General features: G+C 41.5%; 1 protein-coding gene across 1 annotated transcript in view; it reads right to left on the reverse strand.

Annotated features, from left to right (window-relative positions):
- Window positions 1-13434, reverse strand: part of LOC120841398 (snake venom metalloproteinase BjussuMP-2-like) — a 42647-nt gene that overhangs the window by 11154 nt on the left and 18059 nt on the right. The window contains exons 8-11 of the mRNA XM_040212290.2: window positions 6321-6454; window positions 1758-1813; window positions 504-615; window positions 93-260 (exon numbers count right to left, since the gene is read on the reverse strand). Coding sequence (XP_040068224.1) covers window positions 93-260; window positions 504-615; window positions 1758-1813; window positions 6321-6454 — 470 coding nt within the window. The remainder of the gene's footprint in view (window positions 1-92; window positions 261-503; window positions 616-1757; window positions 1814-6320; window positions 6455-13434) is intronic.

A 13434-nucleotide genomic window follows, 5' to 3' on the forward strand; every position in this document is an offset into this window, starting at 1 on the left:
GGTGAAATAATAGCATAGGAAATATCAAGGGTCAAAAGAAGAATAAAGGTTCGATGATACCAGTGACTAAGAAAGTTCAAGCAAATACTTACTTCAAAACAAATTCCATCTGCACCTCACTACAATTCGAAAACACAAAAGGTGGTCTAATTGGCCATACAGAGCTCATAATGTATTTCTCTGGGTACTTGCAGTCAAGAGCACCAGGATGATTCGGGATATATTCCAAGGGACCACTTCCATCGTGCGTGCACCCGAGCCTGCGAAAATATTGTTCATGGTAAAAAAAAAAAAAAAAAAACTTCCAATACTCAACATTATAATCAGGGACAGATTAACAAACGCAAAGCAAGGCTCATTATGGTCACGCTTCTTATCGGGGCTTATCGCATTGTCCGTAGCGATGATAAAAGGCATGGGATTCACTAAGGGTGACTAAAAAAGCTCTTCCCGGGTGATACGCTGAGCACATGTGTTTATAAAGGTAGTGACAAGATACTTACAAATGCCCGATTTCGTGGACTATTATGGTGAAACTATTGTAAAGAGCAGGTCGTTCCTCGGAAATTGCTACATTGAAGCCTTTCGCGCACACCATTCCTATAGGGCTGAGACCTGGAAATAATAATCCATCTGATGCTTACCAAATACATTCAATACCGGTTTTTTCAAGCTGTAAGAATACGCTGTGATGTGAAAATCCTCTTCTTTGGAAAAGCAGCTATTTAGAATTATGAGACGTCAGCCTTAAAACTTAAAAATTAGCCGAGGCGTGACCGCTTGTGCGAAATTCTCAAATGCCTAGGAAACAAGTCGTATCTAGAAGTCGTGCGATGTGATTACAAGGAAAATTTGTTTTCAGAAAGATACAAGCCAAGCAAACATGCAAACAAACATCTACATTTATTTTTTTAGCGCAAAGCTAAATTACGAATAACTAAACGCTCAGTCTTCGGCCAAATGTAGCGCTCGGTGCTCGAACCTGATGCTAAAGTTTTAGAACTTTAGCATCAGGTTATTCTGAAAGATTATGAACAGTTTTAGGAAATTCACAATAGGACGAGAGCAGTCGACGAAGTCCAGCAACGCACGAAAATGAGTGACGTCGGCTACCGAAAACAGGACCCCTCTTGCAAGTGTAAAATTTAAAAAAATTGCTTCTAACTTTTGAATCGGCAAACAGTGACTTTTAAAACTTTCGCATCAGGTTGTACCGTTAGAGTGCAATAAGTGTTGGGCAACGCGTAGGCTGTCTTGTCATGAAAATCACAATTTTTTTGCGAACACACGTAAACATGCGGCCTTAAAGTTTTACGTAGAATGAAAATGTACAGTCATAATTTGTAGTTGATTTTCCCGTTTGGTATTTTACAAAACTCACCACGAATATAAGGGAAATGTCAAAGAGATATTTGTTGAATATGATTTTTATGTCCATCATCTGACGAAAACCCTTCTTGTCAAATTTTATTTGTGAATTAAGTAGCCAAAACTTATTTAAAAACATTTTGAACTTGACTTTCTCCAACTGCTTCATATCAAGCGATGTTCATTTTATTCAGCAAATGCCATCTTCTGTAAAAACGGCTACCAACTTCCAAATCCCACTCAGTAATTCGTGTTACTAACTAGCAGAAACTGCGTACATCATTCGTTATTTGTTAGACATCTCTCAGAAATAACTGGTTAAACTCCGATTTTCACAAGATTCAGCATAAATGTATGGTCCGCAGCATCGTCTGACCCCGCTCTCTTACCCTTAACAGCATGATATAATTTTTTAGTCTCCTCGTTACGCATCCCTAAGCGGCGCCTGAAATGCAAATATGAAAATACTAATTATGCGTATTCCTGCTGATATGAACATTAATCACGTGAAAAAAACAAATGTACATATAGCTTGTGATTTTTAGGCTTTACATGTCTTTTTTTAGAAAAGCCGGGAAGGCTACACTTTTGCAGTCTCGGCAGGTGAGTTACACGGCGATGGGGACGTAACAGAGCAGCTCCCACGATAAGTAAGATTATTAACTAAAACTTCTCAATGAACGTTCAGGTTTGTAAGAAAAAACACATCATTCTAATCAAGAAGCACTAAGTTAGTCGATTTTAGAAAATTTTGGAACATGTAGGAAGGGTTATGGCGCGCTGACGTTACCACCCGTAAAATCGATGCAAGGTTCTCGGATGAGAATATAATCGTCTGCGTTTACCCGTCACCAGCCCTGCCAATCTAAAAAACAAGATTTTGAACGTAACATTTTCTCGCGGCCCTTACCACGCCTTTCTCTAGGCCATCGCTTTGAACCAAACGTAGATAAAGAGAAAAAGATTGTGCATCAAGAAAAGCATAAGCTTTTTTGTATTTAGAACATTAAGATACCGCAAGAAATATTAAATATCCGCTAGACACATTTACTATACATATACAATCGACAAAATTGAAGACTTTACTTAACCTTTGCAAGAGAAATATTGTTTCCAGGAAATTTTTTCTTAATGTCTGCTGACAGAAAATTTTAAAACCGAAACTGCGACGATTGCGACCACCTAATACTCACAATATGAGATCACTAGGATTCGGATAAATAAAGGGCATTGATATTATCGGAAATAATACATGAATAAGATGTAGCATGCAGCGCGTATTAGCCGAAGTTATGCACCTCACCCCTCGTTTTGAGGGGCAACAAAACTTTTTTACACGTTTCTTGTCGGCTTGCCGTAAAGTCCATTTAAGCGGCAAAATAAAAAAGAGAGCATGTTTCAATTTTTGATTGAAATGCTATTCACACAAGCTTGCTGGCACGAGTCCGACCGAAGTACGAGGGTAGCAAAAATGGCAATGCAGGCGAGTTTGTTCATCGCTAGGTAAGGTAAATACAGCGCAGAGAAAGACGAAGACAAATAGGAGACAGGTATCAGCGCATATGGGTCCTCTGTTGAACACATATCGGTTATACACATACAAGCAGATATGTGTGTAAATAGATACCGCCTCCTAATAACTTAACTATGCCAAAATTAAAATAAAGATGTAATTTTTAAAGAAAACATGAAAATGTATTTTTGCTTTGAACGCATAATCTAGATGGTGTTTGCATAATGTGTGAGGAACGCTTATATGCTAGTAGTACGAATGATACTGATGACCTAAGAAAAACATATCAAAGCTTTTCAGGTCACGGTTTGGAGGTTAAAACAACTCCTCCTCGGGTGTTTTTCGCCTAGCTAAAAACTGCCTGCTTACAAGAATTTACTATGCCCAATTTTAGAATATGGGAAGGTTGTTTATGATTGAGTCGGGTTTTTTTTTTGTCGGCGTTTTGTTAAGGTTCGTTGTTCTAGCGCTCGTCGGTGGGTTCTTTATGCCATTCGTGTGTGCTCTGTCTTTACCTTCTCTTGTGCAAAAATAGAGTGAAAACTTTTCGGAATCCAACTATTTCAAATGAATTGAATGCAAATATCAAATCGATTTATCCAATAGTTTAGTTTTGACAAGAGTTCAAGTGAAACAACCTTGTGCATTTTTAATCAAAACTAAAATCAAAGCCTCAGTGGTCAAAATATATATATATATATATATATATATATATATATATATAGAATATATATAAATCTCAAGGGCATCAAAGCTGAATTTATTTTCTTTTTTGTCTTATCTATATATATATATATATATATATAAGACAAAAAAGAAAATAAATTCAGCTTTGATGCCCTTGAGATTTAACGCCTTCTTTTTCAACAGTGAGTTTTGGTGGTTTCGCAGCTCCAGCATTGTGGCACACATTAAGCAACGAATGAGGTTCGCTACACAGTTAAACGGTCAGCACATCAGACACTGTAGAAAAAACGTTTTGCATGTCGCCGAATGGAAGTGCGTAAAATAGAGGAAGCCGTGGGCATTTCTCGTCACCCAGTAAATAATATTTTACTTAATGAATCGAATTGAAAACAGAAACTTTCCGTAAGATGGGTGTCGCATTTTCTTAATGCGTAGCAAATGATCTACCTTCGATATTTTCTCCGATTAGAAAAAAAATAACAGAATGGAAGTTTGAATTCCCTCACACTTAATATTTTTCCCGAAACTCATTATGTCTTGGTTAGAAAGAGATTTCGGTCGAACTAAAAGGCAACAGAGGAATTCAATTGCATATTTAAGGGTCTCGAAGCAATTCCTTTCCAAGAGTGAATAGAAAAGCTGAAAAGACCTTGCATCAAGGGCATTCATCTTCGAGGGGAGTCTGTTGTCAAATACCAAAACTTGAAATGGTTTTGTTTTCATTTCAAATTCATTTTGGAAAAGTTTCGGATATATCCCACTGTACTCCCAGGAAACACTACTAGCAGAGGAGCTTCCCTGTATTGGTAAAATGTTATTCCGCTTCGTAAAAATTAACGACGTAGTTGCGGAGATCACACCATATGGGGTAAAGTGTCGAAGGCGACTCGAGTATTCGAGACGAGCACTGCGTAATCACTCGAGTTAGGCTCGTGAGAATAATCAGCTAGACGAACATTTGAGTAGAAGTTGCCGTCTAATCACTGCGGTAAAGTGAATAGCCCAACTCTACAGGGTGATTCAAGGAGAGGCCAGGCTCTTTAAAGGGCCCATGAAACGATTTTTGGGTTGGGATAAATCATTTTAGATTTGGATTTTACTAATAGCACATCGTTCAGTGGGCCAAAAGAAAAATGGTAGAAAGTCAAAAGCCTGACTTTCAGTGCGAAAATTTGAAAACACAGCGGACTATTTCGTACCTCCTCCCCTTCGTAACCTCTCTGCCTTTTCACTGTGATACATCCGCGGTCCCAAAAGCGCGTCATCGGGTCCAAACTGACGTCACACGAAACCGGACCTCATTTAGTCCCTTCACCCCTAGGCTGACATTGTGGTGGAAGCTACGCGCTTGCCGGACCAATCAGCCGCCTCCGTTTCATCACCTGACCTCATTCTCTGCAGCCACATTTGCCACGCTCACGTGGCAAAAGTGTGGCTAGCCCAAGGAGCACGTAGCTTCCACCGCACTGTCAGCTTATGGGTGAACGGGGTAGGGAAAGAAACTTTTGTCTGAATTTTGAGCGACGGGATAATCTTCTAGGGGGAGAATGAATGTGTCCGGATTACACAGGCCAGGTTCCGAGCGAGAGGGGCCTCCTTTCTTTTCGTCTTCTTGAACTGTTTGGTGGAATGCGCGATTTATGAGTTGAGGAGGAAAGCGAAACAGGAAAAAGTTGGAAAAGCGTTTCATGACCCCTTTAAATCCACCGCCAAATTCGGTTTCTTAACCTATCGCGCTACGACTTTGTGCAGCGTTGCCCACAAATGGTGCCTTCTTTTTTTTTTTGTAAAATTTGCAAAGAGCGAATTTACCTGACGAAAAAGTAAAGAAAGAAAAAGGCTTAGCTCCTATGGAAACGCAGCGACGCCGCCGGTCTTCAAACAACACGGCGCCGTTTCGAACGGGAGACAGGAGATGGCGCTGCGAACGCCGCCAACGAACGAGCATACGGTGCCGAGAGCCGGCGTCTTTAGGAGACGAGCTTTTCGACTCAAAAGCGGCACGCGTTCCGCAGGCGGCGAAAGTCCCAGCAACAAAACCAGACGTGGTAACAACAAGGAACTACAGTTCCTTGCCTGCTAAAGACGTCGTATGCTCGTTCGTCGGCGGGAGTTGGCGTCGCGACCGCTTGCGCCATCTCTTGTCTCCCGTGCGTAAGGGCGCCGTGTTGATTGGAGACCGGTGGCTGCGTTTCCATAGAAGCTAAGCCTTTTTATTTCTTTACTTTTTCCTCAGCTAGGTTCGCTCTTTGCAAATTTTACAAACAGAAATGTGCCATCTGTGGGCAACGCTGCACAAAATTGTAGCGCATTAGGTTAAGAAACCGAATTCTGCGGTCGATTTAAAGAGCCTGGCCTCTCCTTGAATCCCCCTGTAGTAATACCCCTCTGGCCTCCGCCAAGGGTTTGCCACTTGCCTGCCTAGAATCCGTAATAGAAGATGTTGCCCCTTGTTCCGGCTACGAGTTGAAGGAGCAACTGTACTCGTTTCCGTAAAAACAAAAAAAAAGGAAAAAAAAATTCTACGATTGCTTTTGTGTTGAAATAAAAGCTAATCTGTGCTTTTGGGGGTTATGAAAGTCAAATATTTGATCTAAGCAGTGCGTAATTTATTGTAAGCCCGAAAATTACGACCGCCTTAATCTATCATATATCCTTCGGGAGCATTGAATTGCCATAAGGAACTAGGATATGTTATCTCTGCCTCAACCGCAACACTAGACCTCAGGCTGAATCACGTGATCTTGCTTACCCAACAAGCATCAGGTAGAAATCGGCAGGCCTTGGGAACGTGGTGTTTTTGGTGAATTGCCCAAAGCCTTTTAGTGAGTCAAACGCTGAGACTAAATTATCTTCTTCCACAAGAAAATACTCATCTTCTTTTGTCTGTAAACATAAAGAATTAGACGAAAATATTTATATTATATTACTTTCTCAATCACAAATTAGACCGCCATAGAAAAGGGCGCTTGGTTATCATCGAAAAGTAGTACTTTCTAGATGCAATGATGTCTCAGGATCCAATGCTTATAAAATGTGCAATGCTTGTCATTGAGTCTACTACGTAAAATAAGCTAAATGAAACATACAGGCCGTTGCGAAAACGAATTAGAATGGAGCTAGTTTTGTTTTGACAGCGCCATCTGTCACGACGAAAATTAAAATTGTTTAAAATTGAAATAGAAAATGGAAGGTTACTTCGAAATAAAACTGACGGCTTCGACTGCGCGAACAGAAGCGATTTCGTAACTTTCATTTAGACCGATAAAACCCCAATTGCTCTTGATTGACACAATCACTTTGAGATATATGTCTTCGTTTTCTTATTTATATACACTGTGTTATGTAATCGCGACATAAAAATTCTGCAAGGTCATGGCGGAAATAAGTGGTTTCTTTGTTACCCTCATCGAACCATAGGAAAACCCTTCTTCGCAACACAGACCGACGCTCCTTTCTTACCTTGTTCGGTGCACCGACATACCATCAGATATAAAATATGTGTGCAGGCACGCACTAGCACCCCACCCCCCCCTCCCCTCCCTCCTTTCAGGCTTGTTCGAAACCATTCCTCTGCGTTCGATTAGAGAGATACCATTTGTTTGCGACAACCGTATCTTGGTTTTATTTCTCACACATCACACACTGGTAAAACGAATCGACTGTAACTCTTTTCACACACTTATTTCTCCGGCTAAAGCTCTCAGCAATGGCTATACTTCAAAAAAAGCATTAGCATAGTTCAAAAACTAAAAACAAAAAAGCGAAATGACGCCACTGTGAAAACATACTCCAATCTTCGCCAGTTTTCTAACTTTATTAGCCCATTTCCGGCCTCGCGCACGTACGGCACCCCGGTTTCCAACTTGAAGCAAGACGACACTTGTTTGGGCCTCGTCTCTCTCGATTAAATCATTGAACGTGAAGGTGTTCGGGTGCGATCTTCCCGACATTGCTTTAATTTTTCGATGCCATGCTTCCATATGTTTGTTGGTTCTGGATCCCCTGTTTTCGTGATGGTTCCACCGTTCCGGTTGGAAAATGCCCTCATCCAAGTCGCGTCAAAGTAATCAAGTAATGCAATAAGCTCCGAAATACCGAGCAATATACGCCCCGACGCAGAAACGCCCAGGGGGCGAGGGATGTCAGAAGGCAAAACAAAGGAAAGTGCCACGAGCTTAGGAATGAGCGCCCTTAGCTGGCCGTTTCTTGGCTATGCGCTTTGGAGCCCAGCCCCCTAAACGGAAGCCCAAACTTTTTGCACAGAAATGAAAGTAGCACCCGCGATGAGCATCTTGGGGAAACACGACGCGCAGACCACTAAAAAGCACGAGCTCAAAATTCGTCATGAAACGTTCAGGGGTCCAGGAAGTGATCCCAGCAGCTGTAAATGTAATTATCGCCCTTCAAACACACGGCCATAAATTTGTAGCTAGCCGACCCGACAACAAAAAGCAAAGGGCTGCGCTAGGCACTCCGTCAGTTAGAACATGCAGAGTTACAAGTTGGTCACACATGTAAGGTACAACAAAAAAAAGTCCCGTCCGCAAAAAAAATAATTTAAACTGACGACAGCCGTTGCATGCCATGTCATGTTGCGAAGGCAACAATTCAAACAAGGTCTCTGCGGTCGTCGATGATAAAGAAGGGCTCCGCTCTTTTTGTCTTTTTGTGGGCGCAGTTGTCTTGCGGAGTGTCGGCTGATGAAGGAACCGGTGGCTGCGATGAGCGCCTTTCTCGATACATCAAATCCTTCAGGCTGGCAATCGTGGGCATATCCGCTGCTTCTTCATCAGGCACCTAAAATAAATTTAGTTTTTTCCTTTAGGAAACTTTGCATGATACTTAGTAGGCGTTATAGATATAATAATTTGGAAAGAAACTGCAGAGCAGGTTTGGAGAAGTTCCTCGTTAAACAACCTTGGCAGGGGCGTATTCGGGTTGGGTGCTGCTGACGTTTTCAGCGCCAAGCGCAGCTGGTCCCTCAGAAGCCTCGGCTCGTCTGCTGCATGGTTATTTGTCGCCTATAAGTAAAAGGGGCGTAAAAGTGCAATGGCATGTTAACGGCCCTTAAGCATATACCTGGTGGCGCTAATAAGAGTAAGTAAGAAACGAAACAAATAACAGTGGTTTCTATCATGCATAAACAGACTGTCAAAGACAAATCGGATACAGCAACTTACGGGATCTGCTTTTCACGTCGTCCTCTTCAGTAAATATCGAATCCGCGCATCCTGATGAATTGTAACGGCAACGAGACGAAACGATTCCGTTTGCTTTCTGTCTCTGTTTGTGACATATGTAACCTTCAAGATAAAGGCGCTTTTCTTCTTTTTGTTTCCTTTCTACAAATCCGGACATCGCCCCTTAGTGATATCTCACTGTTGATTGGGCCGTGTTCTATTTCGGAGTGCAACGTTATTTTTTTTAGTGTGAGGGGGACATGGAGTTTCGTGCTTTGACACAAAGGCTGTTCAGCGTTTTATGACTCAGCGCCAGTGTTGGGGTAACGCGTTACAAGTAACGACGTTACCGGTAACGCGTTACTTATTTTTGGTAACGCTTAACGTACTCGTTACTTTTTTCAGAACAGTAACGGGTAATGTATTTACGTTACGCAGTTCGATTAACGGGTGAGGGCCCTTACAAAAAATTGTTATGCTTTTCTGTTGAAAAGCTGTTGAAGAAAGTCAATAGAGGATATATATAGAATGTCAACAGCTTTTCTGTTTACTTTCTTTTGAATGTTGGCCCGCTTTTCTAATGAAAGCCCAATTTTTTAATGCACTGAACACCTGATTCACTGACCCATTGACTGCCCCAGAGCTTTATGCCTTATGGTACGGCGGCAGGCCCCATGCCTTCCGTCGTGCTTTGACTTCACACGCGCGCCCGATGTGCGCGAACGCCGAAGCGTTGTCAAGGGTAGTAGGCTCGCGCTGGAGGCGGGACAACTGAAGCTGCTTCCCGTTCTCCCCTTGTCAGAGACTATTGAAAAACTTAGGAACTTTTGACATCTAGTCGAGGTGTCCAATGTGCAATAAAAAGTCAACAGAAAGTCTGTAGCATTTCTAAAGACACTGGCTACAGAGAGTCAACAGAAAGTTTTCAACGCGAAGTATACAGAACGCCTGCAGTCATTTTGATGACACTGTCAACAGAAAGTCAGCAGAAAAGAAATCAAAATAAAGTTAATAGGAAGTCAACAGCTTTTCTTTTGACTCAGGATGAAGAAATTCATCAGAAAAGTTTCAACACAAAGTCAACAAACTTTCTGTTGACCATGTCAACTGAAAGTCAGAAGAAAAAAATCAACATAAAGTTAATAGAAAGTCAACCGCTTTTCTTTTGATTCAGGCTGAAGTAACTCATCAGAAAAGTTTCAACACAAAGTCAACAAACTTTCTGTTGACCATGTCAACGGAAAGTCGAAGTCAAAAGGGAGTAGTCAAGGTCAACAAGAAGTCGACACGTTTTCAATAAAAAGTAAAAAAATCATTTTTATAGGGGGGATTTACGTCTCTGGTTACTTTTACTTCCTAGAACTTAAAACAAAATTGCACAAATTGTTTTTCGTGCTTCTAGGCGCCAAACTAAGTGATCTTTTGTTTCCTTTGTGTTTTTCTTTGCATTTTTTGTGAGTGTTTGGGTCAAGCCATAAAAAAACAAAGTAATTATGTTAAGTGGCTGCATAGACATGATGTTTCTAGAAATATGGCGATTCAGTATACGTTTAACGTGAAAACATCAAACATATCAATTAATAACTAAAAAACTAACGCAAAGATAATGGGCGTTACTTTATATCGGTAGCTGTAACGCGTTCCTTTTATTTTCAAGCAATTGAATTTAATTGGCTTTATGTAGGCACTAGGCCTACGCAAACAGGACAAAAGGCAGATTAGCTCTGCCTGACGTGGGCCTATCACCCGTTTACAATGGTCAGCAGCCGAAAACAAAAACAATAATGATTCAAGATAACAACGAGATACAATGGCCCATCAGCAACAATCAACACAGCATGTTTTGTACAGAGCTTATGCAATCGTTAGTGCACGTGATACTTTGGAAATAAATGAGACAGGTAATACAACTCATTCACACTGAAAATATAATCTAAAAGTATTTACTCAACATGATATGAGAGAAGGTACCACTGTAGACTAATTTTAAAGCCGTGTTTCGTTCCACAATCTGAGATTATTTTCCTAACGGATGGATGTTTATTTAAGAAATCAGGCATGAAGTATGATAATTGGTCATGTCCATAATTCGTCCTAGACCAAGGTCTTCTATAATAGCCGTGTCGGAGATTTTACTGTGTATTACTAGGAAGAAGTGCGTAAAAAAAACGGGTGGGGTCACTAATTATTTCGAGTGGTAAGAAAACTGTGTTTAAAATACGAAAGCGGCTTACACTCTAAGAAAAGTCCGTACGTCTACTTTCCCGCACAACATTCGGAGAGCCAATCACCGCAACTTGAGAAGGCAGCTCAGCGAATGACGATGCCGGAACATATTTTTACACAACGCAGTCTGAGTTGTGGCATTAATCAATACAAAACGTCAGGCTTGCATTGCTTAATGTCACAACTGAGACTGCTTTTTTTTTTTGTCTAAACATATGTTTCGGTATCATCATTCGCTGAGCTGCCTCCGTAAGGTGCGCTGACTGGATCTCCGAGTGTTGTGCGGGAAAGTAGACTCACGGAATTTTTTAGAGCGTACAACTTCCTGTAAAACCGAATTAGAGCTCAGCTCTCGAGGAGGAGGAGGGAAGGGTACTGAGGGAAGCGTATAGACCTTCATCCTCCTCACCTCCTCATCCTGCCTGGTACTTCTCACGGTTACAGCGATGGCGCCGGCGACGCCGACGCCATCGGCGTAACCGTAAGGTCACGTGACCCTCATGACTTCACGGGGGTCATGTTATCTCACAAGGGTGACGTGACGTCGCCAGGGCCACGTGAACTCACTGGAGTCACGTGACCTCATGGGGATCACGTGACTTCGCGGGGTCATCTTACCTCATGGGGCTCACGTTACCTCACGAAGGTCACGTGACGTCACCGGTGTCACGTGAGCTCACGGAGATCACGTGATGTCACGCGGGTCACGTGACCTGAAGGAGGTCACGGGACGTCCCCGGTGTCACGTGAAGTCACGGGGGTCACGTGACCTTACGGTTACGCCGACGGCGACGCCGACGCCGCTCAAGCCAGAAACGGGAGCCTAAGATCTGCGCTCCAAAAGAACGGTGCGGCGTGGTCAGTATGCTGAAGGTTTTCTGTACAACTTATCGCTTTTGTTTTCGCGAAAGAAACAACCTATTTTTTTTGTTATTGAACCCCATACTAATAAATAGTAATGGAGATGAAAGTAACTAAAGCATAGTGCAAACGACGTTTTAACCAGCATGGAACCGGCAATCTAATTTTGTATAAAATACCAATAAATGTCAAGATTGTCGCATGCATTTTATTAATATGAGGTGTCCAGCTCAAATTTCTCCTGACAATTTATAAACGTATACACGCTCGATCACAGAGTCATGGAATTTTAAAAAAATTCACAATCGTCAGGTTTACCTCCTATCTTAAAAAAATCACATTTTGTTTTTGTAACATTTAACTGAAGTTAATTAGAATCAAGCCAGTCCGATAACTCGCTGAGCCACGTATTAGCAGTAACTTCTAGATGACGTAAAAATGGACCAGAAAAAAATAAGCTTGTATCGGCGGAGTACAAAACTATTTCAGGAGTGCTTAGGATAGGTACAATATCGTTAATATAAATATTAAAAAAACAGAGGACTTAAAATAAACCCCTTTGAAACCCCATGCGAAATTTCTTCTAGCTGGCACCGGTATCCATTAAAACAGGTATATTGTAACCGTCAACATAAGTAACTACGTACCAAATCTAAAGCAACAGCTCGAATTATAAAAAAACGGTAGTTTTTAAAACAATATATCAAGTTTAATGAGATCAAACGCGTTTCAATACTCGAAAAATATTCCAGTGGTAAATAGTGTATTTTCAAAATGTTGATTGATTTTTCTTTGATACTAAGTAGCGCCCCTTCTGTTGACATTTTTTTTCTTAAAAACCGTATTGCTGGATTACAAAGACATGTCTTTCATTCAAAAATTTGCATAGCCGTTTTTGTATCAGATGTTCTAATACTTTTAAAATAAGGGAAGTACGGATATGGGCCTATAGTTATTAATGTTGACAAAAGAACCTGGGCATTGTACAAAACAGCAACTCTTGGAATTTTCATGCCATGGGGAAAAGTATTAAGGCTCGTTCACACTCTTGCAACCAAGAACGACCGAGAGAGCAAAGACCGGACTTTAGTCCTTTTGCGACTTCTTAGGATCAGCTCCGCTGCAGCGGGGCTAGTCCTAAGACGTCGCAAACGGCTTAAATACCGGTCTGATCTCTCTCGGTCGTCCTCGGGCGCATATATGTGAACGGCGCTTTAGTTGCTAATGGAATGTTACATATACGCTGTAGAGGAGAACACAAAAGCTATGATTGGTATGGCCTTGATATCATCTGCTGTAATGACTAACGTATTTCCCTACTTTTTTTCGGTGACGCCTACAATACTGCCGCAGCGCCCACGATGCATCTCAGAAAAATGAAGAATGGAATTCCGGGTCGCGATTTTTGCTCGACTTCTGCTATTTCCCCTCAGAATTGACGGGGAAATTACGTCACATGACTTTATGTCACGTGACCTATAGAACAATGTTGTTTGTCCGCTAAATATGGCGGAAAAAGTGATGTCATCTGACTTGGTCAGGTGGCCTAATGAAATTTTAATTTGCCAGCTAGATTTAGCAGGAAAATTGACGCCA

This window comes from Ixodes scapularis, unplaced genomic scaffold (genome assembly GCF_016920785.2).
Source record: "Ixodes scapularis isolate PalLabHiFi unplaced genomic scaffold, ASM1692078v2 PGA_scaffold6__148_contigs__length_123643588, whole genome shotgun sequence".
NCBI classification, from domain to species: domain Eukaryota; kingdom Metazoa; phylum Arthropoda; class Arachnida; order Ixodida; family Ixodidae; genus Ixodes; species Ixodes scapularis.